The sequence below is a fragment of the Odocoileus virginianus genome, chromosome 6 (assembly GCF_023699985.2).
Source record: "Odocoileus virginianus isolate 20LAN1187 ecotype Illinois chromosome 6, Ovbor_1.2, whole genome shotgun sequence".
NCBI classification, from domain to species: Eukaryota; Metazoa; Chordata; class Mammalia; order Artiodactyla; family Cervidae; genus Odocoileus; species Odocoileus virginianus.
This window is the reverse complement of record NC_069679.1, coordinates 73,405,046-73,430,700: the sequence shown is the minus strand read 5'-3', so window position 1 is coordinate 73,430,700 and position 25,655 is coordinate 73,405,046. Positions and strand designations below refer to the sequence as shown.

Sequence of the window (25,655 nt, the reverse complement as noted above, 5' to 3'; positions counted from 1 at the left end):
GTCCGAATTACCTGTTTGTGTTTAAATACATCCTGGTGGCTCAGAGAGTGGCAAATCTGCCTGCACGGCAGGAGACCCGGGTTCGATCCCTGGGTCAGGAAGATCCTTGAAGAAGGGAATGGCAGCCCACTCCAGTATTCTTGCCTGGAGAGTTCCATGGGCAAAGGAGCCTGGCAGGTACAGTCCTTGGGGTCGCACAGAGTCAGGCATGACTGAGCAGCTAACACACAACATAAGTATATGAAAATGTTTGCTTGCTTGCTTGACTTTGATTATAAATTTCTTAAGACTCTGGAGGTATATGTGTATGTATGTGTTTGACTTCATCCTTCTGAATAGTATTTTTAAAATAAGCTTTTTATCTTAGTTTTAGATTTCTAGAATTAACAGTGAAGATAATGGAGTTCCCAGGTACCCCACACCCAGTTCCCCCTGTTGTATGGTACATTTGTCACAGGAATGAACAAGTATTTATACATCATTATTAACTGAAGTCTGTACTTTATTCAGATTTCCTTAGTTTTTAACCTAATGTTTTGTTTTCCTGTTCCAGGATCCCATCCTTGATATATAATGTTTAGTCATATTTCTTAGGGCTCCTCTAGATTATGACAGTTTCTCAGATTTTCCTTGTTTCTGACAGCCATTTGAGTTTTGAGGCATACTATCAAGTATGTTTTAAGGGACCCTCTGTTAGAGTTCATCTGATGTTTTCCCTGTGATGAAACTGGGATTATGGGTTTGGGAAAGGAAGAACACAAAAGTCAAGTGTCATTTTCATCATATTGTATGGAACATACAGGAGCATACTGTCAGTGTGAATTGTCACTGTTGTGTTGACCTTGATCACATGGCAGAGGTCGTGTCTGTCAGACTTCTCAAGTTACGCCCCTTCTGTACCGCACCCTTTGGAAGGAGGTCACTGTGCACAGCCCACACGTGAGTGGGGAGTTAGGCTCGACCTCCTTGAGCGTGTTGTCTCTATAAATTATTTGAGAGTGTTCTTCATGGGGTGTTTTTCTCTTCTCCTCTGCTTGTTTGTTTGATCATTTATGGATTCATGGCTGTTTATTTTATACTCTGTATTACATTCCAGTACTACTTTATTCTGTTGCTCAGATTGTTTCAGCTTTGGCTTTTGGGTGTCCTTTCGTTCGGTTCGTGTGTTCCTTTGACATACCCTGGTGTCATTTTTTGTCTTGGTTTGTTTTTGACCGCTTCTCTACTTTCTGGCTCTACAAGATGCCCCAGGCTCATCTTGTGTGTTTCTTGCCCCAGTCCTGAGTTCAGCCGTTTCTCCAAGGGGGCCTTTTATTGAAGAATGGTAGTTAGAACCCAAGATCTGGATGGGTAGTATTATTTTAAGATATCTTTTCCTGACACTTAAACACACAGACACACACACACACACACACACACACACACTTGTAGTAGGATGCGTAGTATTATTTTAAGATATCTTTTCCTGACATTTAAACACACACACACACACACACACACACACACACTCACACTACCAGTAAGTGGCCAAAAGTAGTCCCAGCCTTATTGCAACTTTTCGTAAGGCTGAGAGTTCTCGGGGCAGCCAGAAGAGCTAGGATAGGGTAAAGGGCGGAGGCCTGGGGCTCAGGAGCACTTCCTTCAGGTCCCGCCTCTGCATTAGATCAGGCAGATGTTATGGCGGGTCACTAAAAGGATCTGTCTCAGTTGTGTTAATATTTGTATCTTTAGCCAGGCCATGTTTGAAAGTAGAGAGTCTAATATTGGTCACAGTCCTTTCACAAGGACCTTCCTGATAAATTGTTCTTCTCGTTTAGTTCCAGGAAAATTATCTTGGAAGATAAATTTGTGAGCTTTCATCAGTAAACAAATGATGCGTAACCCAACTTGTTTCTTTCTTAATCTTGGCTTCCGGAAAACTGAGAGCCAAATTTATTGTGCAGATACCATTTGCTTAGTTCTAATTGTTAGTACCTTCGTTCTATTTGATAGTACCTATTTGTTTCTTCTCCCAGGTGAACTGTCTTCCTTAAATTCTTAATTGCTTTATTTGCCTGTTTGGGCCTAAGCTACTTGATACTTTTGAAGCAGGTAGGGTATTATCTTGAGTGTGTGGCAAAGGAAGAGGGTCAGGCTTCCAGAGCAGGACCTGCCCAAGAACCTGTTTTCTCTGACCAATACCTAGACTGGTCCAAGAAAATCGAGTTCTAAATGAGTCTGTATTCCCAGTGGACCTGTATTCTCACTTATTTTATGATGTGAGTATTCACATATTCTTGACATCAGCTACTGTGCATGTACAATTAACACTTTCCTATTTTATAAGTTGTGAACTTTACCTTGCCTTTTTTCTTCAGAAGGTGTTATCTAGAAACAGACCTTTATTACTTCCTATTCCTTGATGTCATATGGACAGATTTTATGGCTTGATATTACCTTTGTTTAATTAAGAACTTCACAGTAAATTTTTAAACTGTTCTTTTATTGTTTCAGAGGGATCCTTTGCGAGCTTGCTGTGCCCCTTTGCAGACTTGTACTGGCCCATTGGACTCAGTTTATGCTGCCTGCTTCATCCTTGCGGGCATACGCTTTGTGGTCTTGTTCTGTGGGCTCTCTGTTTTTAAAATTTCTCAAATCTGGCCCCTGTCTCTCCATACCCGAAGCCTTTGTCATTTCTAACCTGGATTCCTGGGTTAGTGTCGTAATCCATCTTCTTATCTCTAGTATTCTTCCCTCTTGAATCTCTTCACAATATTGGGTCTCTTCACAGTGTTAACAGATTTATCTTTCTGAATTGCAAGATGAATCACATTACTCTCATTTCAAAAAAAAAGTATAGAGAAATCTCACTACTCAAAAATAACTAATGTTATTAAAGTGCTTTAATTAAATGTTTATATGTATGCTTCTCAATTTTTGTCTTTAAAATCTCACCTATAATTGAATCTTGATTTACAAACAGCATTAGAACATCCAGTTTATTGTAAGGAATCCACTCCTTTTGAGTTCCATATCGCAAGTAGCTTCCTGTCTTAGTAATGAAATGTGCCTTCTGCCCAGACACTCATGTGCTCTAGAAAAGAAGCCTGAGACCCAGTCTGTCATAGTACTGTGTCAAACCCTTGCTTTATTTACGACCATTCACTTAGCAGTATATGCCGCTTCATCTGTTACAGGCCTCTCTCTAGAAATGGAGCAGTTTAAGTTTGGAAAACTTAGAAGAGCCAACAACTTAGAAGACAGGGATTGTTATTTTTGGAAAGCAAAGATGTCTTTTTTTAGGAGTAACTTCTTATCCCCACACCCATCTTCCCACACCTCGTGTAGCCCTTGGCATGATTAACGTGAAATTTGCAGGAGCAGCTCTCCTAGACTTGTCCTCCGTCAAGCCATCTTCTCTGCCTCTCCTTGTATCAGGGGCCCCATTTCCACTCTCCACTCACACCACATCAAGATTTGTGTTATGCAAGAAATGTGTCCTCACATATCTTTCTCCTTTTTGTAGTATGTTCTTTTGGTAATTGTCCACTTGTATTTTTGTGACACATCTCTCTCTAGGAAATGATCTTGGCCTACAGTGTATAAAGTGAGCTTTTGCTAATTAAGTCACTTATATCAACTGTATCAACTGTTAGAATGTTTGAAATTTACTGTATTTGAGTTTCACCTTCTAATTCTTGTCTTTGGGAGTGTTTAGACCATATTATCATAATAGACTGTCTTTTATAGAGAGTGTTTTCTTCCATTTCTCCAGTTTCTATAAGTTCTCTTCACAAGTATTAGTTACTACCTGTTCTTACTTACTTTTTACTTTTAGATCACAGATTCTGCTGGCCATATTCTGTACTCCAAGGAGGATGCAACCAAGGGGAAATTTGCCTTTACCACTGAAGATTATGACATGTTTGAAGTGTGTTTTGAGAGCAAGGGTAAGTAAATAAGAGTGTTTTCCCTGAATTAAGCAGCATCTTCCAAGTAAGTTAGAGCATGAACTTTTTCTCTCCTGGCCTGGGCAGGAAGAGGAAATGAAAACTACATTTGCTGGGATGCAGAGACATTACTTTGTCAACAAAGGTCCATCTAGTCAAGACTGTGGTTTTTCCATTGCTCATGTATGGATGTGAGAGTTGGACTATAAAGAAAGCTGAGCTCTGAAGAATTGATGCGTTTGAACTGTGGTGTTGGAGAAGACTCTTGAGAGTCCTTTGGACTGCAAGTAGATCCAACCACTCCATCCTAAAGGAGATCAGTCCGGGTGTTCATTGGAGGGACTGATGCTGAAGCTGAAACTCCAATACTTAGGCCACCTGATGCGAAGAACTGACTCATTTGAAAAGACCCTGATGCTGGGAAAGATTGAGAGTGGGAGGAGAAGGGGACGACAGAGGATGAGATGGTTTGATGGCATCACCGACTCGATGGACATGGGTTTGGGTAAACTCCAGGAGTTGGTGATGGACAGGGAGGCTTGGCATGCTGCAGTTTATGGGGTTGCAAAGAGTCGGACGCGACTGAGCAACTGAACTGAACTGAACTGATATACATATAAGTTAAAGTCGGTGAGTGGGTAGAGTTCTGCATGTGCAAGAGTAGGCATTTCTTGAGTGCTATACTTGGCTTGAATAACAGAGTTAAATTTTGTATAGATGCTAGAAAATAGTGTATTTTTATGCTAGTGACATGTTTTCTTAGAGGTTAGAAGTAGGGTCTGTCTGACAAATCACATCTCGTCAGAAACACTTTTGATCTCCAGGGCACTTGCTGCTTCCCAGTCCTGGTGTCTTGCTGTTTCCCAGTCCTGGTGTCTTGCTGTTTCCCAGTCCTGGTGTCTTGCTGTGGGCTTCTTCTGTGCATATCAAGGCCAAGAGTCCTTAGAAACTTCTAGGCTGATTGATTACCTGATGGCTTCTGCACATGGTGGTTGGTGAAAAAGCAGATGCTGCTTCACTCCCTGTTCTGCAGCTTTAAGGACACCAGACTCTAAAAACTGTATGCATTTATACCTGTCATATTACTTGGGACCCTTTGGGGCTGCAGGACAAAAGGAACGAAATTCAAACTGGCTTAAAGGAAGACTGTGTGACTGTGAGCCGTGGAGTCTACAATGTGGTGCTGACTTCAGGCACGACAGTATCTTGGGGTTTTAACAGCATCATGGGCAATTTACCTCATTTTTAGTGCTTTTTGCCTCCATTTGACTTTATTCTCAGGCTTTCTCCATAGGGTAGCAAAAGGACTTCTGGCAATTTTACATTTATACAGTGTTCAGAACATAATGATCCTAGAAGAAGAACAAGCACCTTAGCCAACAGCACCAATGGATTCCCAGGAATAAGAACTAGCAGCTTTTAACAGTTAACCAAAAACTGACCCCTTGACCTCAAATGGGTCAATTTAGTCTGAAAGCTAAAGAAGTTCTCCCAAAGTAAATGGAATAATAGAATGGAACATTAAAAGACTGTAATAATGATTTCATGATTGATACCCTTCTCCCTGCCTCTTGCCTTGCCAGTTCCAGGATGTGTCAATAGTATTCTAGATGGTTGTACTGTTCTTACCTCAAAACTCAGACATCTAAGACTATATTCATGACCACCTCTTTCAGACTAGTTCCCTTTATTCATCAGTATTACCACAGTCTTTCCAGTTATCTGGGCTCACGTTTTTGAAATTACATACTTATGTCTTTTCTGGTCTGTCATCAAGTTGTGCTAATACTTCCTTCAAAATACCTCCTATATCTGCCACCACACAACTCTGAACTCTCAACTGTAAAATTGTGGATTATGTCTGTAGCCTTCTAACTAGTGTTCCTGCTTTTCATATATCCAAATAATGCCACCAGATTTATCTCTTAAAACTTGCATTATATCAGTCCTTATTTGAAAGCTTTGTAGCTGCTTTGTAGTGGCAGTGATGTTCCTGTTCTGTAGAATGAACCCCAGAATCATGAAATTTTCAAGCTAGATGAGATTTTAGGCACCGTGGCTTTTAATAACCTTTATACTCTTGCTCCATCCAGCCTTATCTCCCTCTGCCCATCAGGCTGCAGCCATTCTGGTTCATTTTTCCCTCTAAACTTGTCACATTTATTCATTTGCTGGAATACCCTCTTCCTATATTAAACATAAGTTTACTTTTAGAATACATCCCACAGCCATTCTGGTCTGCTTAATATCTCAATCAACTGATTTATCCATCACAGTTCTAGGTGTTGGGGAGATAGCAATGAATACAACAGAAGTCTCTGCTCTCTATGGAGCTTACATTTTCATTGGATCAAATAGACAGTAGGCAAATATAAGTCAGATGGTCATGAGGGCTTTGGGGAAAAGCAAACACCTTGAGATGCTGAGCTTGTCTCAGAAATAGCAAGGGGGTAACTGTGGCTTCCTCCGAACATCGCATCACTCGCTACTGAAGATACACATATCTCACACACACAGCCTTGTGTTGTTTAAATGTCTTACATGTATATTTTACACTCCCAATTTTGAGTTCTTTGAAGGCAGAGATCTTTTGTTTTAAATTTCTTATATGCTGATGGCCATGCATGTAAATGTCTAGGAACTACTTTTAAACTGTGTATGTGTGTGTATATATATAAACATTTATATACACACACATTTTGTAGTCAACACTCAATTTCTAGTTTTATTTGAGTTTATCCATTTGTTTATTCTGTTATGAAGACCTGATACCCCGTGGTCTTTGGAGCACCTTTTAAAAGATTGTCCATTTGCCAGGTAAATGCAAAGGGAAATTACTATGGGTCTTTTTACAAAGGAGACACTTTAAAGCCATGATGTCAGCTAGGGGGATAGGCTGGCTATTCTGTGCAAGAAACTGTATGGTCTGGACTCCGATGGTGTATGGTTTTGTGGTTTCACTTGTGTTTGAATAATGCTGAAGCTGTGCTGTGACAGAGAGACTGTGGCAGAAGTCTGTTAGGAGAGTATCTTGATCGAACAGGTGGAGCTATGAGCTGCTTGGATTTCACTTTTAAATAAGGAAAAAGAAGCAAAAAAATTGGATTTGGGAGAAGATGCCTCTCTGGGGGTCCCTTTTTTGTTTTGCTTTCTTTTGTTCTTGGAAACCTAATTGGTTTAATGCTCAGAAGGGATCTGTGATTTGGCTCAGTTTCTTTTTTTTTTCCCTAGTATTTATTTATTCATTTGACCGGGCCTTAGCTTTGGAATCTTCAGTCTTTGTTGTGGCGTGTGGACTCTTTAGTGGTGGCGTGTGGACTCTTAGTGGTGGCATGTGAACTCTTAGTGGTGGCATGTGAACTCTTAGTGGTGGCATGTGAACTCTAAGTGGTGGCATGTGGACTCTTAGTGGTGGCATGTGGGATCTAGTTCCCTGACCGGGGATCAAACCCGGGGCCCCTGTGTTGGGAGTGCAGGGCCTTAGTCTCTGGACCACCACGGCTTAGTTTCTTGATCCTACCTATTCAGTCTTACTTTATTGCTTTCAACTTGATCTGTCCCGTTTATCCAGAAGAGCGTCTTTACTGTCCTTTAAACATGCTGCACTCTTTTCTCCCTTCCTGGTTATTTATTTTTGGTTGTGCTGGGTCTTTGTTGCTGCTCACAGGCTTTCTCTAGTTGAGGCGAGTGGGAGCCACTTTTTAGTTGTGGCGGGTGGCTTCTAATCCACTGCACCACCAGGGAAGTCCTCCATTCCTTCCAATAGCTGAGTCTTTGCCCATGTGTTCCCTTCTGCCTAGATACTTTCTTTATCTGCCTTCAGGTGTTGACGTCTGTCCGCAGCTAATCTCTTCCCTCTTCTAACCTTTGTTCAACAGCCGGGATTATCTGAACCATTTTTGGTTTTGTTTTTTCTTTAAAGTTTTAGACTGCTTTGTATTTTCACTGTGCTATTATGCATATTTGTGTCTTAGATGCCCATCAAATTATTGAAGGCAAGGATTGCAGTCACCACCACGGTCCTAGCACTTGGTGAGTTCTCAGTGAGTTGCTTTTTGAATTGATATTTCAGAAAATCTCCAGTGTTTCTCAGGGTACAGTACCGTTCTCCATGGCTTATGGTCTCAGGAACCACAATGCTTAAATGGCACTGTTTCCCAGAACTCCTGATTTCATGCAGGTAGTTGTTAGTTTTATAAGTAATCAGGTGAATCCCACAGGATGAGGACTGAGCAGTTTTCTGGGGCTTTTTGCAATCTTTCCCTTTCTCCTACTTGATAAGGATAGAATTCTTGTTGATCAGATTACCATTTCTCATGGGAACGTTGCTCTGTTGGTCCTGCTATATCCCAAATGGACTTTTCTGTTTGTAAGAGGTATCCCTGAGAACTGTATTCTTACTATTGAGTTTCTTCTTGGGCTCCTTTAAGGGCTTTGTGGGGATAGTCCTGTACCATTTTATTTACCTGTTGAAATGGCCTTACTTTGACTAAAACCTTTGAAATAAGTGGAATAGAAGACAAATCCTGTGTACTTTTCAGTACTCATATTTATGTTAAGTAAATCCAAGCTCAGCTTATACCTAGTAATCCTTCTCTCAGAATTTCACAGGCCTTTTTCAGATGTGGAAATGTGCCTGCTCAGCCTGCGTGGGTGCCCACTACCTACTGGTCTATATGCCACGGTGGTACACGGTTCTGATTCTGGTTTCCTAACCTAGTGAGTCTGTGTGTGTTCTCTTCTCCTATTCTGTTCCTCTGTTCTACCAGCTGCAGGATCGTGTGTCCTGCTCCCTCAGAGATGTTTGCCAGCGGCATGTTCTTGTCGCTTTCCGGCACCCCACACACATAGAGGCTTTGTCTGGAATGCTTGTGATTTCTAACCAGAGCCAGGAATTTTCTGCAGCTGAGTAGGGGGAGGAGCTGCGACTGTTTCCCTCTATTGAGAGGGTAGGGGTTAGGGAGAGGGAGGGTGGGTGGGTGATTTCCCGGAATTTTAAATATTCCTCACAATGAACCCTTTGATTTCTTTCTCAGGAACAGGGCGGATACCTGACCAACTCGTGATCCTAGACATGAAGCATGGAGTGGAAGCAAAAAATTACGAAGAGGTACGTCCTGCTTAACAGCCAGTGGAGGCAGTAGCTTGCCGTTCTGTGAGGTTTCTGTGACCTAGTCAGGCCAACAGGCTGTGCTTTGCCCAGAAGGCTGTGGTTTTCTCAGCAGTCATGTGATAGCCAGCTTGATATAAAAAAGTTGTGTTAACAGCCTTGAACAGTAACTCTGGCTGTGCTGTCAGCCAAATGACTGGACCAACTGTCCCATAGAAATGTTGGTGTGATAAAACACTCAAGCACATGCCAGAAGTGCTCTTGAGACAGAAACCAGATATATATTTAGAATTTCTAAAAGCTAGAATTCATTAATGTTAATGTTCAAGGTTAAGAAAAGTGATTTTTTTTTTTATTCCTATGGTTTTTATTCCCAGACTGACAGCTATGTGTAGGTATAGCTAGGGCATAGATTCAGTGCTCTTTAGACTTGAACAATTGTGTTGTCTTTGAGAAACACAATAATCAAAAGTAGCTTTTAATTAAAATAATTTCAAATTTTTTCAAAAAGAGAGCAAGATGGAAGGAAAAAACTACAAGAGACTTGGAGTTTTGCTAACAGCATGTATTGTAGAGAATAAAAATAGGCGTTTATTTGGGTGGTAGGGAGCTGGAAGTGTGCTTAGAATTAGGGGATGGGGCCTGGGCTCTTTTAATCTATTGTGAGAGACTCTGGGGCAGCACAGAACGCTTCTTTAAATGAAGAGCACCTGTGAAAACCACAAGACCTATTTAAGACTAGAGGATTGATCTTTACAGAAAGATAAGAGTATTTTTTACCTGAGGTCAGTTTTTTTATGAAAGTACCTGAAGGCATATAGAAGAGACGGGCTACAGGAAATGTAAATGGATTTTGAAGAATGTAAACTGAATAAACAAAGGAAAGTTGTTTTAGGTGATGTAAGATAATTTTCTAGGAATGGTAGAACCGGAGAGGTTGTTCTATCTTTGGTCAGAATTTGGAAGGGAAATATCCTAAAATGGAAGAAGATTGGAAGCCAGTGGCTGGCTCTGCAACAGGAAGTAGTAGTACAATAATTGTGGCTCTCCAGGTCTTTCCTCTTTTTTCTTAGTTCATGTGTTCAACTGAACAAAACTAGACTGAATTATTTGTAAGCAGTAAATCGGAGCAAGTGATGCAGTTGTGAATGGAAGGCAATTCCTGGTAGAGACTTTGGTTGCTTGTTTCTGTCTCCAGGCTGGTTTAATTAAAAGAAATAAAGCCAAGAGCTTTTTTGTTCAGTGAACTTAAGAGTAAATTGAAAAATCCTTTTGAACTTTTATGAGTCAGAGGAATCCTAATTGTATTTAGTAAGTTAAAGTACTGTTGTATGATATAAAACACTACGAAAAATGTTGTATTATTATGAGGTTGAAGAATAGGTAAAAGAATTTTCAGTTTTTGAATACTGCTGCTATATTCTCACCCTCAGATTATATGCTAGACATAGCTGCTGCTTCTCTGAAACAGACAGTATCATTCTGAGTTAACATATACAGTAATGTGGACATCACCACTGTATAGCATTTTAGAACCCCATACCCCTGTGCCTCCTGGAATTTCCGTCATCCTTGGACTTTGTTGACACTAGGAAGGGGCCTTTATCTTTCCTGACCTTTTACTTAACCCAAGAGGGGAATCCCTAGCAGAAAGGAAACCACGGAGCTTCCTCTGCTGCTTCCTGCCTCAGCAGTCTGGCACGTCCTAAGCCTTTCTTTACGCACATGGTTACAACACAGCTCCAGATTCTCTTTCTTAACCAAGAAACTCCTCCCACTACTTTCTTTGGTGCCCTACCGACCCCTCAATCAGAAAGCAGATCAAACTGAGACAAAGGATGACATGTGGTTATGACACAGGCCAAAAACCAGCCCTTTTCTCAGGCCAGAGCTAGGCTGGCTCCCTCGAACCTTGCTCAGAAATAGCTGTTTAGTTGTCGCTGGTCCAATACCTGTGACAGGAACATGAATAATAGGAGCGCTTGCTGTGTAGCTTATTACCAGAGAGCACTGCACATATGGAAAGGTTTTGAGGCGTTTAATTTCAGGCCCTTGGGGCAAGGGAAAGGCTTTATCTCCAGAGGATTGGGGCCCTTTGGCATCAGTATTTAGATTCAGGAAGGTGGTATGTTTTTTTTTTCCATTTATTTTTATTAGTTGGAGGCTAATTACTTTACAGTATTGTAGTGGTTTTTGCCATACATTGACATGAATCAGCCATGGAATTTACATGTGTTCCGCATCCCGATCCCCCCCCCCCCCCCGTATGTTTCTTTTAATGTTTTTTCACATTGAATATCTCTCCCTCACATTTGTGGACTTCATAAATCTGAAATCCCACATGGTCCTGTACAATTAAGTAGTAATCATTGTCTAAACAACTGGTGAGAGCACCACACTACCTACCAAATTATTATGGAGGTTTAGTTAATGCATGTGAATGCATTTGTCTACATTTGCTATGTAGACAAATGTAATTTGTTTACAAATTACAAATGTATGGTAACATTATTTGAAGGCAGAATGGTTGACATTTTGTAAAGAAATAGTTTTGTAGCTTGAAATCTTTAAATAGAAAGAATGCTTATTTCCTCAGAAATAAAACATTTTTAATTCCCTCCAATAGATTTTAAGGATCTCTCACCACTATCTTTTGCCCCTAAGAGGGTCCCATTTTGGTAGAATCAGTATGTGAATTGAGCCATTTCTTTTTTGTTTGTGGTCTGTGAACTAGAACAGCTGTTTGCAGGCACTTATTATCTAATCTTACAAGTTGTGGGAATGAAGGCAGTTATCCCACCAGGAAGGAGCTGTCTGATATATCCTCTAACTCACTGGGCTGTGTATGTCCCTTCTTGCTTAGGTGTCAGTATTTTCAGCACAACTAAAACCATGTTTTGCCTAGAGGTTCTATTAGTATACCATTTGCTACCGACAGATACACCAGAAAGGCAGTTGCACTTTTTGAAGCATCAGCTGAAGCCTTTTCAAAAGTTCTGTTTCTCTGAATGCCCTCATGAGGAGGAACTCTGGTTCTGCATACTAGATCCAAAAGCCCTTTCTTGACATAGCTTAAATGAAATAACATGGGTAAGCTACTTGACACATAGGCAATCAGTTCAGTAGATTTTAGCTCCCTTCTCCTACCCTGCCTAGAAGCTGCCGCATGGCTATGACAGAGTGAATAAAGGATCTTTCTAAATTTCACTCATTGAGTCCTAAGAGTGGCAGTCTTTTCTGGACTTATTTTGGCATGTTGTTGACCTTCTGACCTTCGTTGAAGTAGCCTGTGACCCATGTGCCCTCATGCATAAGTAGACTTGGCTTTGGATGTAAGTCTGTCTTCATTGTCTTGATTGTGTTAAGACTGAGTGGTTTCCTCTTTTATTGCCATGCTTCTAAAATTTGCAGGGGCTGTGAGTGCGGGTATGGAGATAACAGTCATTTGCCTGAATCTGGCTCTCCTCATAAAGCTTCTGTCTTGAGTTTCTCAAAGTTCCACCAAGGGAAAGAATGCAGTGATTCCCTAGAGGCAGGTTCCACGTGTGTGTTTCAAGAAGCAGTCTTTCAGATTTACCACCTTCCCTTGGTATAATCACATAGAACTCTGAACTCTTCAGAATTCAAATCATCATTAGAGGAATGGAAGATTTGGATATAGTTTAAGAATAACTTTACAGTTATTTGAGAGGTATTGTAGATGTGCAGGGAAAGCTTTTTCAAACAACACCTCCCACTACAGATGAGAGTGGGATATTGTGGTAGAGAAAACTTTCTCCTAGGCAGTGGGCCTGGTGAAAATGAATGCTGAGTAACAGCTGATGCTCTTAACATTCAAGAAGTACTTGCTTCAGGGGACCAGCAGCACTTAATATCTGCTATAGGAAGTTGACTCCTTAAAGAAAGCACAGAATGGATACAATGGGTCAGCTTCAAGTATGTACCATGTGTCAGGCATGTGGGACTACACAAAGTATATATCATTCTGATGCTGTTGCATTCAAGATCCAAACTAGTGTGGGGGAAAAGGATAAAAAGCAAAACAACATGGATATGACAGTGTATGATTGAGTGTTAATAGTGTGGCACAGTCTTAAATGTTGTGGGGCTTTAGAGAAGAGGGAATCAGTGTGGACAGTAGTGGTTAAAGGAGTCTTCATGGTTAAGGCTGGAAAGATAGGTGGGATTTGGATACACTGAATGTGTATGCTTTTGGAAGTCAGGGATTCATTTTTGCTTACATTTTATAGCAGAGCTTTGCAGTTTTGATGCTAAATAAATGCTTTGGTGACCCTGAATAGGGAGTCATGAGAGTATGGTACTGGTGGTCTTGGTCTTGCACTCCGAGGACTGAGTAACTTTATGAAATTGTCAGTTTCCTTATTTGTAAAATGAAGTCTCTTTTAGCCCTGGTATTTATTTAATGGTTAAATGCAGCCTGAAAGGGGAATGCTACCTCCTAGTGGAAAACCTGTGAAATAGGCTTTTGTTTTATCAAACTTGGCAAAACACACGTCATCCTTCTGATTATGGAAGAGAAAAGTAGACTAGAATAATAATGGCCTGCCTTCATGAAACAGGTTTAATTTCACATTCTTAAAGATATCTGAACATTAAATCAGATGTTTAGAATAGCAGAACAGTCAGTGGGGATATTGATAAGAGATTTTCTTGTTAGCTCTTTGTACTGATGTTCATCCCACTCAGAAGTCTGGAGATAATTTACTGAATTAAAGACACGATTGAGTAGGGATTTCATTGGGGAAATCAGATTCAACTTGGATGATATGTTATGAATAAAAGTATAGAGTCTAGAGTAAGATCTGTACCAGAGAAGGGTTAGGAAATTGAATGCTTAAACAGTGGCCTGTGTACCATATGGAATACTGTGCAGCAGTTAAGAATGGGGTAAATCTACAAGCACTTAAGTTTTTAGAAAGATTTTATTAAATGAAAAAAAGGAAGCCATAGAACAACATATACATTATGGTCACATTTATATATATGTTTTTAATTATATTTTCCTTTGTACATTTGTAGACACACAAAGGCATAAATAGTGTGTTATCTTCTATCAAGGTCTTGAAAGATATACACTAAATTCATAACCAAAGTTACCTTTAGGAAGGAATGGGTGGATGTAGGGATTGAGGAGCTGTGAGGATGGGCCTTTTGTTTTTATTTTCTTTACTTCTGAATAATTTAAATTCTTTAGTAGGAGGAATGTGTTTCTTGTTTGGGATTGGAAACAGTTTTAGGAGACTACTAAGGCTGTTCTCAGTACCAAATTTATTTTCTTTCCGTCCTCCTGTTTTGGATCTTAGGCCTTTGGGGTATTGTCTCTTAACCCAAAAAAAGGACGGGGAGTTAGAAGCAGTCTTCAAAGTGATTTTAAAGAATATTATTTTCAGCTGGCAGAGAAAGGTACAGCCACAGTTTCACTTCCAGTTCCTTTTGTAAGTTTCTGTCTGCTTGTGCTTGTGCTGAGTTGTCCACTGTGTCCGACTCTTTGCGGCGCCATGGACTGGAGCCCTTCCCAGGCTTCTCTGTCTATGGTGATTCTCCAAGCAGGAATACTGGAGTGCACTGCCCAGCCCTCCTCCAGGGGATCTTCCCAACCCAGGGATCAAACCCAGGTCTCCCACACAGCAGGGAGCTACCGTGGGAAGCTAAGCTACCAGGGAAGCCCAAGTTTCTACCTAGGGAGCCTTACTCATTTACCTCTATAAAGACGTATTACACTGTTGCCTTTATACTATCACATTCAAGAAGCTTTGGAGGGGAAAGCATATACCAGGAGGAAAAATGTTAAACAGGCTAACGTTCGGCTTATTTAATTATGTGTCTTGTATCCTTTTCCTGGGGGAGTTTCTTTGCTCTCCATCTCTATGTGAGATCAATTAATAGATATATATTGTAGGTATGTCAGGTAAAGCCTGACATTTGTGTATTCAGCTAGGAGTGTTAGCTCAGTGTATTGACTGTTGTGTAAATCTCATACCCAATTAGCTTCATTCTGTTCTGCATCTGTCAGTCGTGCCGTTAACTCTACCCAACCTTTTATAATTATAAGAAAATGTACATCCAGTGAAAGAAAACTTAGATGGATCATTAAAAACCCATCCCCATATTTTTAGGTACCTTAAATATAAAGTCAATTTTTATATTCATATCTTAACAGTTTCTAGTTTTCTTTTTTTTTTTTTAATAACTTTGGCTTGTTCTTCAGTAAATAGAACATAAGAACACCCTCAAGCTGTTCCCATTCACCCCATGTTAAGTGCTGTCAACACTTAACAGAGAAAGTACAAGAAAGTTTCATTGGACAAAAGAGAAGAAAAAGTAGGGAGTTATGTAGAGAATGTATAGGGAATAAAGAAGCATATGCAGAAATATTTTTTGAAGAATTCTCTGTGGTATAAAATTAAGAGCAACTGGTACATGAGTTTTAAGATTTGGAAAGCTCTGATACTATATCCACATTTTTAAAGCAAATCATAATCTAAGATTGATAAGAAAAAGCAAATAGAATAATGAAATCCTTGCTCTGGTCATATGTGCTTTCAGTTACTAGATGCTTTTAGAAGTTTCACAGTGGTCTGGGTTGAAAAAAGAAGCAAGTTTATTTCTCACACTCTATGCTCCTTAGCACACGAGGGTATCGTTGGGGATTTATTTTGATAACTGGCATTGCAGTTTGAGTTATTATCTTAGTGCTATAGTTATCTGTACTCTCTCATTCCTGTGCATTCTCTATTGGGAATTTGGTATGTTTTCTTCTTAAAATCACATTTGACTAATACTATGATGCTCACCCTTATGTCTAATAATATTGCTTATTTCTTAGACAAAAGTGAAATGTCAAGTAAAATGCTTTATTAAAGTCAGAAAAATTGGGAAATATAGCCTACCACGTTATTAGTATTTCTAAGGAGGTTTTAATCAGAATGAAAGTATAAAAAACGTCTGAGATAAAAACATCTAGACAGTAGGGAAGGGAAGAAGCCCAAATTTTAAAATGTGTTAGAATGATGACAGATTTTAAGATCGGTGAAACTTTTAAAAAGACTCCTCTGTTACATAGTGTTCTTGACCAGAGCAATTTTTTTACGGAATGGGTTCATAATTCCTTTCTTTTCCAGATTGCAAAAGTTGAGAAGCTCAAACCTTTGGAGGTGGAGCTACGACGCCTCGAAGACCTTTCAGAGTCTATTGTTAATGATTTTGCCTACATGAAGAAGCGAGAAGAAGAGATGCGCGATACCAATGGTGAGAGGAGGGCGACTCTTACTTCTCAGTGAGCGCACCATAAAGGAGATAGGTCCCCATACTTTAAATTCTGATGTACCCTTTTCTCAGTTTTACCGAAGGGTGTTTTATGAAGGGTGATTTGCTCACTTCAGTGCTGTTGCTGTTACAGGTAAATGAGCCTTGTTTGATTTTCAAGGGAATAGCATTTTTTTCTGTAATAAGCAATTGATCATATCAGTCAGCTTAGTGTATCAAATTAATAGCACTAATCTTTGTAATTTTAACATATATATATAGGATAATGAAAATTAAAGAAAAAACTATCTGAAGTCCTACTGTAAGGTTTAGGGGCAGAGTGAAGCTAATTGCCGTTTCCCCTGGCCATTTAGCCTGCTGAGCCTCACTTCATTATATTTACACTGCTTTTTTTTTTTTTTTTTTTAAAGAGTCCACGAACACTCGGGTCCTGTACTTCAGCATCTTTTCAATGTTCTGCCTTATTGGTCTGGCCACCTGGCAGGTCTTCTACCTGCGTCGCTTCTTCAAGGCCAAGAAGTTGATTGAGTAATTAAGCCCAGTCTCCTCCCACCTTGAATCTTGGCCAGCAGAACATCGCTGGGATGTGCCTAGCAAAAGGCATCCTACCAACAGCACCATCAAGGCACCTTGGAGCTTTCTTGCCAGAACTGATCTCTTTGATGTGGGAGGACGTGTATTACCACCTTCACCCAAGAAGTCAAAGAGGGACTTCTTTTTAACCTGGTAGGATTTGGACTGGTTTTGCAACAAGACTATTATTAGAGTCACCTATGACAAAAAATAGGGGTTACCTAGATAATGCCAAAGCCAGCATTTGTACTGGGTTTCCTCATATGATCTGTTTGAACCATGTTTTCTTTCCTTCTCCCACTTGCTCACCAGCTTGGGCTTCCATTTTACTTGTTTTACCAACATTTGTATGACCATGTTGAACTTGTTTCTCTCTGATTGTCCTCTTTGGATTTCTGTGTGACAACACCCTTAACTTTCTCTTGACCCTTAGCTGAAATGTTCAGTTAGCTTCTGGTGATACCCTTTCATAATTTTATGTCTCTTGAAAGGTGATGGCTGTGACACCTCATAGAAATGAGCTTTGAACTGTAGATAGCTCTTAAAGTAAATTTCACTTTAGGGAATTAAAACATTTGTGCTCAGCTGCTTGAACTTTTCTCTTTTTGTGTACTTACGTGTGTTTAGTTCCATGCAGTCTTATCACATGTATGGATTTGTGTGACCTCCACCAGGAGATGCAAAACCATTTCATCACATGGATCCCTTGTGGTTCCCTTTTATAGCCGCAGTCACCTCCTTCTGTAACCCCAAGCCCCAGCCTCTGGCAGCCACTAAGCTGTTCTCCATCTCTCTAATTTTGTCATTTCAAAAATGTTATATAAATGGAATCATACGGTATATATGTAAAACCTTTTGACATGGACTTTTTTCACTCAGCATAATGCCCTTGAAATTTATCCAAGTTGTTGCATATGTCAGTAGTTTGTTTCACTTTATTGCTTAGTAGTCTTTTGTGGCGTGGGTGTACCATGGTTTCACCAGTCACCTATTGAAGGACATCAGTGTTTTTGTTTTCAGTTTTGGGCCATTACTAATAAAACTGCTGTGAACATTCATGTACAAGTTTTTATGTGAACACAAATTTCATTTCTCTGGGATAAGTGCCCAAAAGAGCAGTTGCTGGGCTGTATGGTAAACAGACGTTTATTTTTGTAAGAAACCGTCCTGCTCTTTATCCAGAGTTACTGTGTCATTTTATGTTCCCACTAGCAATGTCCGACCAATCCAGTTTCTCAACGTCCTCAGCAGTATTTGCTATTATTTTTTTAAAAAGTTTTTTTAGTCATTCTGAGAGGCATGTGGTTTTAATTTGTATTTTCCTATTAGCAAATGGTGTTGAACATCTTTTCATGTGTTCATTTGCTATCGGTATATCTTCCTCACTGAAATACCTATTCTTTTGCCCATTTTATGATTAGATTGTGTGTTCTTTTCACTACTGAGGTTTTTTTTTTTTTTAATTGAAGTATAGTTGATTTATGCTATTGAGTTTGAGAATCCCTTATATATCCTAGATACAAGTCCTTTGTCATTTTTGTGGTTGCTTAAATTTTAACATAACTTCTACAGAAGAAAAAACAAGTAAAATTTGCTGAGTATTCTTACATGGTGAGTCACTGGCTTGATTTGATTTATGTTCTTATGTGTTCATGAGGAAATTAAGATATCTGACGTAAACACACCTAGAAGGATCATGAATCGAGTAAATACTTGAAAATATTTGTTGTAAAAGCAAACCGAAGAATCACTTTGGGACATATGCCTGCCTAAACGCCAATACTAATATGAATAAGAGAAGGTGCGGGCACAGATGACCATGTTCATTGACAGTGACATATAATATCACTTGACATTTTCGCCACTTCTCCCAGTAAAGTGGGTGGGAGTTTGTCGTTTCTGTAATCTCTTTTTTTGTTTTTTTAAGTCTTCTGACTCTTACAGAGCTTGTCCCATTGCAGTGACAAGAATTACAGGAGTTAGGGCTGTGCAGCTTGCAGTTAAGAAGCAGCATATTAGAATTAACAGAACACTGTTGTGATGACCTGGATAAAGTACCAAGGGGGAAGGGGGGCAAATTCTGTTGCTAAAATCTCAGCCTGTCCTGTTAATGTTCCAGCTACAGTAAACATGAAAGGCTTTTCACCCTCTTGACTACCCATATGAATTCTTCTTGGACTTCCCAGATGGCTCAGTGGTGAAGAATACACCTACTAATGCAGGAGACATGGGTTCTGTCCCTGGGTCAGCGAGATCCCTTGGAGAAGGAAATGGCAACCCACTCCAGTGTTCTTGCCTAGGAAATCCCATGGATAAAGTCTGAGCCTGGTGGGCGACAGTCCGTGGAGTCGCAAAGAGTTGGACACGACTTAGCAACTGAGCACACACTCGAATTCCTCCTATGTGGCATGAAAGTGGTTCTTCCATCAGTTTGTGTAACGCTGCCATCTGCTGTTGAAAAATAGGTACTGCTTCTGAGACCCTGACAGCCAAATCTCATCATAAGGGCAACAGTGTTTAGTTTCAGTGAAAGTCGCTCAGCTGTGTCCACTGTTTGCGACCCCATGGAGAATACAGTCCATGGAATTCTCCAGGCCAGAATACCGGAGTAGGTAGCCATTCCCTTCTCCAGGGGTTCTTCCCAACCCAGGGATCGAACCCAGGTCTCCTGCACTGCAGGCAGATTCTTTACCATCTGAGCCGTCAGGGACACCCCATAAGAGCAACAGATGTTGAGAGAGTCTGTGGTATTACATATACTAAACAACAGAGGCTATTACATATTACATATACTAAACAACATCCGGACAGGGGCGAGAATAACCCAACTTGTGAGTTAAGCTCCATCTTCAGACATTTAAAGGTGAAATTCTGTTTCATACCATTAGCCAAACAAGATCCTCTTTTCCATTTCTAACTGGTGCCTTCCCCCTTTTCAGAAGCAATGAAAGCTACTCCGTTGGTTATAGTCTTCTGACAGAGTGTCAAAGAAGAAGATAGGAGAGGAAAATATTTTATTTTGCTAATGTTTTGTTCCCAAACGTGACTGTGAAATTGAAATTCTTTCACATCCTTTCCTTTACTCATGTCAAGACTGCCAAGTTGGACATTAGTGCTTTGGGTTTAAAGTTCATTGATATTACACTTTGATTTTATGTGAAAAGTAAAATTATTTGCTTTTGATAAAAGACTAGTGCAAGAGCAAATCAGCTTTAAAAACAAGGATGTTGTCTGTTTTCCTCTATTTTGGGCTCTATTGTTCAACACAGTCTTAAATTACTGATCAGAGTGATAGTTTTAAGTAAGCTTTGTTATATCATTGTCATAAGCCCCTGTCATAAGCTGTTTTTGTGTTTATTTAATGGAAAGAGGCATGTGGGATTTATACAGATTCACTTGTAAGTGTTGGATTGGGATTTTTGTGTAAATTTTCTCAAATAAAGGCTAGCAGAAACCATTTTAGCTGTATTTTTCTGTTACTCATGAGTATCTCTTTGTCTGGATTGACAATAATTCCTCCACATTCCTCAGTATTAAAAGTATGGCAAGGTATATGTGACAGAGTAGAGAAAAAAATATTTGTAATGTAGTCCAGATGGATAAAGTTTATGTGAGGTAGCATAAATTCATTATACTTTATTTGTAAATGTATAACTATATAATGTGTTTATTAAAATATATTAATTTGGAAAGACTAAATAGGGTTCTGTAAGCCAGGAATTCTCTGTAGCTTCTCTGTTTTGGAAACTGCTGTTGAAGTTATTCCTACAGAGTCTTCTCCCTTTCCTTCCATTCTAAAATACCCCTCCTAATTTAGAACCTCTAGGACTTATTTTTTTGGACCATCACATCTATGTAAACCCTACTCCAGCAGGTAAAGGCAAGATCATCTTTCCTTTTACTTGCAGTTGAGTATTTTCTGTAAAGCTTCTTAAGAGTCAACGTGAAGTGCTTTACGCATTGACTAGCTAGCCTCCTATTTAGCCTCTTTCTGTAATCCTCAAAAAAAGTTAATAAGTCAGTGAATCTCTAGTTTATAAAGCAGTGGTTCTCAACATTTGAAATACTTTCGAAAATGTCTCATTTCTCCATAATACTTTAGAGAACATAAATAGTGAAGGCAGCAGAATGTTTAAGTGTGAATTTAAATGACTTTAAGTTTAATGTTATTTAAATTTAAATGTAATTGTGTCAGCAGTATCATATTTGTTAAATGGTTGTGCATGTTCTGCAAATTAGTATCTATTCAGTCTGCTACAGTCTCCTATAGCATAAGCCCCATGAATAATATAAATTTTTCTAGTACCACATTTAAAAAGTACAAAGGAACATGAAATTTTTAATTTTATCATTTTTATTGAAGTATAGTTGATTTACAGTTGATTTGCCGTGTTGTGTTTTTCTGCTGTACAGCAAGGTGAATCAGTTATACACTTGTATAAATCCACCATTTTTTAGATTCTTTTCCCAAATAGGTCACTACAGTGTACTGAGTTGCCCGTGCTATACACTAGGTTCTTCTTAGTTATCTATTTTATACGTAGTAGTATGTATATGTCAATCCCAATCTCCCAATTTATCCCTCCCCTACTTTACCCCTTAATAACCATAAATTTGTTTCCTGCATCTGTGATTGTTTTGTAAATAGGTTTGCTTGTACCACTTTTTAAAAAGAGTCCACGTATAAGCGATAGCATATTTGTCTTTGACTTACTTCACTTAGTATGACAATCTCTAGGTCCAGCCAAGTCACTGCAAATGACATTATTCTTTTGATGGCTGAATTTCCATTGTATATTGTAATATTCCATTGTGGTGTATGTCTACCACATTTTCTTTATCCATTCATCTGTTAATGGGTATTTAGGTTATTTTCATATCCTGGCTATTATAAATAGTGTGATATTAATTTTAATTATACTCTGTCTAATAGATTCAAAATAGAATTTCAACATAAAGTTCAATATAGAAATGTAAAAATGACTGAGATAGCGGACATTCTTTTTTCCTTATAGTCTTTGAAATCTGGTGTGCATTTTACAGCATGTCTTCATTCAGACTAGCCATAATTCAAGTGGTCGCTACTGGTGACCATATTGAACAATGAAGCTATAGACTTTGCTAAGTACTTTGGCAATTTAACTATTCACTTGTTAAGATATAAAATGGAAATACCATTTTTTACCAAAAGTATTTTAAAATCAGTTATACCTTTAAAATGTTGACTATTTCTGGGCTTATGAGTATTCAAAAGTCAGGTATTTAGTTTCATTTATATCTGATGTAATGAAGTGCTGAGCTTTATTTAGTTTCTTTAGTTTTGTATTGTCTAAGATGAAAAGGGACATTTGTTAAGCTTTTATCTATGTATTATAATCAGAATAATTCACAATATCAGGCTAACCAAGTTATAGAAAACTGTTTCCACATTGCAAACCTTTAGTTTCCACACAAAGAAGAGTGAATTTTTAAGCTTTGGCTGAAACCTATTCAGCTTCTCCGAATGCACGTCAACACTTGTAGCTCTAAGCAATTGTTTTTTCCGTGCAACTCAAAAATTTATTGGTCATCTGTTTAATGTGCTGAACGAAACTCTGGAGTAGATCCAGGTGAAAAAGAAGCAATACCTGTCCTCAAAGTGCTTTCTAATTCATAGGAGAAAGTAGATGGGATGTCTTCTGTCCAGCATGATTTCCGTACTTGTTTTAGCCACCACTGACTTAACATTGTGGATGTTAAGGAAGGTTTCACTAACACAGCTAGTTTGTCTTGGAAAGATGCCCCTCCTAAACACCTTTCTAGAAGATTGTACTTTCCTTATAATAGCACTTAGACACCATTGTAATTGCCTGGTTTTTTGTCTGTTTATATGGACTGTGAGCTCCAGAAGAGGAACCATGTTTATTTTGACCTCTTTTGTAACCCAGCACCTGGCACAAGTTGGTACTTAGTGTTTGTTGGATGAATGAATTGAAAATTGAAAACTATCTGTACAGCCTAGAACCCTGGAATGAAACCAATAAAAAATTTAACAGGGTGTTATCCGTTGGGCATTTTGGTTTAAGAGGTGTACATATGTGATAACAATGACCTGATATTCTTTCAACAAATAAATTTTAGGCTTGTTATATATCAAGCACTTTTCTAGGCACTGATGATACATAGTTGTGAACAAGAAGGCAAAATCCAGACTCTCATGGAGGTTATGTCCTAATGAATGGAGGTAGTCAAAGTAAACAATAAATAAGACATCAATTTTAAAGATAAACATTGTGAAGAAAATAAGGAGTGATGTGATCTGGTGGGAGAGCTGTGTTACTTTGGATCAAATTGGATGTGAAAAAGAGGTTTGCTTAAATACAAGCACAGTATAAGCAGACCATCATTAAGTCTGGTACACTAATAGAAAAAATGGATCCAGATCAAGAAAGACAAAAGTCCCTCCTATTCAGACCTATTGTGGAATGTCACGCAGAGTGTAAGATATCATACTTTGAAAGGAACACTGATGAACTCTACAGAGGTCAGAGGAACATGAGCTCATTAGCTCTAATACCCTTCACCCCATTCTACCCATTCTCTTCTTCCTATGTTTGCTGTCACTATCCACCTACTTAAAAACCTAGATGTGAGTCTCCTGGACTCAGATTTGCTTCACCAACCATATCCCAACTGATCACAAAGTTCTAAATGTTCCTCAGATGGATTTCTTAAATCTTGCCCCCCTGTCCACTCACACTGATAGCACCTGAGTGCCTGTCTCTAGGTCTCCTGTCTTTATCTTCCATGTTGTCATCAGTTCTTTGTAAAGTATAGCTTTGGTCTTATGCAAGGTGACATTATTTATTGTCTGTGCTGGGCACATGAACAAAAGAAGACTCATTAATTATGCTGTGGGGAAGTATTAATTGGGACTCCCCCCCTCAGCGAATCAGAACATGCAGACACACAGATCATATACTCCTTTGCTTAAAAATGTCCAATATTTTCCATTGCCCACAGGAAATGTCAAATTCTATATAAATAAATATTTGAGGCCTTGTCTTCTGCTTCTATCCCACAAATACCATGATCTCCATCCACATGATCTTCTCTTAGCCCCCAAATATCCTGCTCTCTGAAAAAGATCCCGGGCCTTGTTGCTGGCTTTGACTCCCAGCTCCCCTCAATAGCTATGTAACATACAGTAGGTTACTTAACCCTCTATCTTAGTTCCTTTTGCAGAATGGGAATACTATGAGGATTAAATGGAATGACACAGAAAGGAAACCTTTAGCATAGTGCCAGGAACATAATAAATATAATGAATGTTAGCTGTTATCTCTGTAGGTCAATAATTCCAACTTTACGACTAAAAAGTTACGTTAGAGATGTAAAGTTGCTCAAGCACACAACTGATGGAACACGCTTTTCCACTGTATTGCAGTTCTCTTAGTGACTTGAGGGCTCTGCAGATTCCCCACCTCCGATTACAGTATCTGGCACTTATGGCATGAAGAATGTTGCATGAGATCATCAGGTGGTCAAAGATTTGGAAATACACTTGGAAGAATGTGAAATCTGGAAAGAGAGGAGTGAGCGTCAGGAGAGTTGACTTAAAATACTCTCTAAGATGTGTGGAAGACAGAGGGACCCAGGATAGTTCTGGAAGAAATAACTGGGCCCACTAACTGAAATGACAGGAGGCAAGAATTTTCCTCTGGGAGAGGGAAGGGAGGTGAGGTAAACGGGAGACCTAAGAGACAGAGTTCAATCCCTGCGTTTGGGAAGATACCCACTCCAGTATTCTCGCCTGGAGAATACCATGGACAGAGGAGCCAGGCGGGCTACAGTGCTTGGGGAAACAAAGAATCGGACACCACCGCGACTTAGCACGCCCTCAAAGATATCTTTGCTGTAACAATTCTCTAAAACAAAGAGCGCTGTGCCACGCTAGGAAGGGCTGCTTCCCCCAGTCACTGCCCTTGAGATAGGCCTGGCGCCAAGATGAGACTAGACGACCTCTGGACCTCAAAACTGTCTGGGCACCGGGCTAGGAATCAGGGGAGGGGTCTATAGACCCGAGGAGGACGCCCTTGCCCCTGCGGGGGCCATCTGATCCCATTCGGTCTCCACCGGGTGCCGCCAACCCCCGCCCGAGGCCTCGTTTTCCCAGCCCGCCTGGAGGGAAAGAAGTCTTGCCCCCGGGCTTAAAGGAACGACCGGCAGAGGAGGCGGAAACCCCGCCGGGCCGGAAGCACCCAGAGCTGCTTCCGGGTCAAGGGGGGAAGAGCCACCATGGAGCCTCGCGGGGTGGTGGGGCTGACGGGGCCGCGGGCCGGCGTCTGAAGCGGGAGAGACGCAGCGCCGCCAGCGCCACCGGGGACACTCAGGCCTGTCCCGTCGCCGCCGCCGCCGCCATGTCGGTGCTGGGCGAGTACGAGCGACACTGCGACTCCCTCAATTCGGACTTCGGGAGCGAGTCCGGGGGTGGCGGGGACTCGGGCCCCGGGCCCAGCGCCGGTCCGGTTCCGCGAGCCGGCGGCGGCACGGCGGAGCAGGAGGAGCTGCACTACATCCCCATCCGTGTGCTGGGCCGCGGCGCCTTCGGGGAGGCCACGCTGTACCGCCGCACCGAGGTAGCGACCCCGCTCTCCCCTGCCTCGTCCTCGCTCCGCGATCGGGTCCCGCAGGGGTGTCTGTCTTGGGGTCCTCACCGTTCCTGTGCTAGGAGTGCATAACAGCACTGGTTTTTCTAACCGGTCGTTTTTGTTTAC

At 40.3% G+C, this 25,655-nt stretch overlaps 2 protein-coding genes across 2 annotated transcripts in view; both read left to right on the top strand.

The window, feature by feature from the left end:
• The window catches only part of TMED10 (transmembrane p24 trafficking protein 10), a 32,671-nt gene extending 12,315 nt beyond the window's left edge, over positions 1 to 20,356 (top strand). Inside the window, exons 2-5 of the mRNA XM_070469645.1 lie at positions 3,818 to 3,929; positions 8,966 to 9,039; positions 16,182 to 16,308; positions 16,737 to 20,356. Coding sequence (XP_070325746.1) covers positions 3,818 to 3,929; positions 8,966 to 9,039; positions 16,182 to 16,308; positions 16,737 to 16,858 — 435 coding nt within the window. The 3' untranslated portion in view covers positions 16,859 to 20,356. The remainder of the gene's footprint in view (positions 1 to 3,817; positions 3,930 to 8,965; positions 9,040 to 16,181; positions 16,309 to 16,736) is intronic.
• A 4,811-nt stretch (positions 20,357 to 25,167) lies between these two features.
• Positions 25,168 to 25,655, top strand: part of NEK9 (NIMA related kinase 9) — a 41,247-nt gene continuing 40,759 nt past the window's right edge. The window contains exon 1 of the mRNA XM_020906934.2: positions 25,168 to 25,517. Within this exon, the coding sequence (XP_020762593.2) occupies positions 25,299 to 25,517 (219 nt within the window). The 5' untranslated portion in view covers positions 25,168 to 25,298. The remainder of the gene's footprint in view (positions 25,518 to 25,655) is intronic.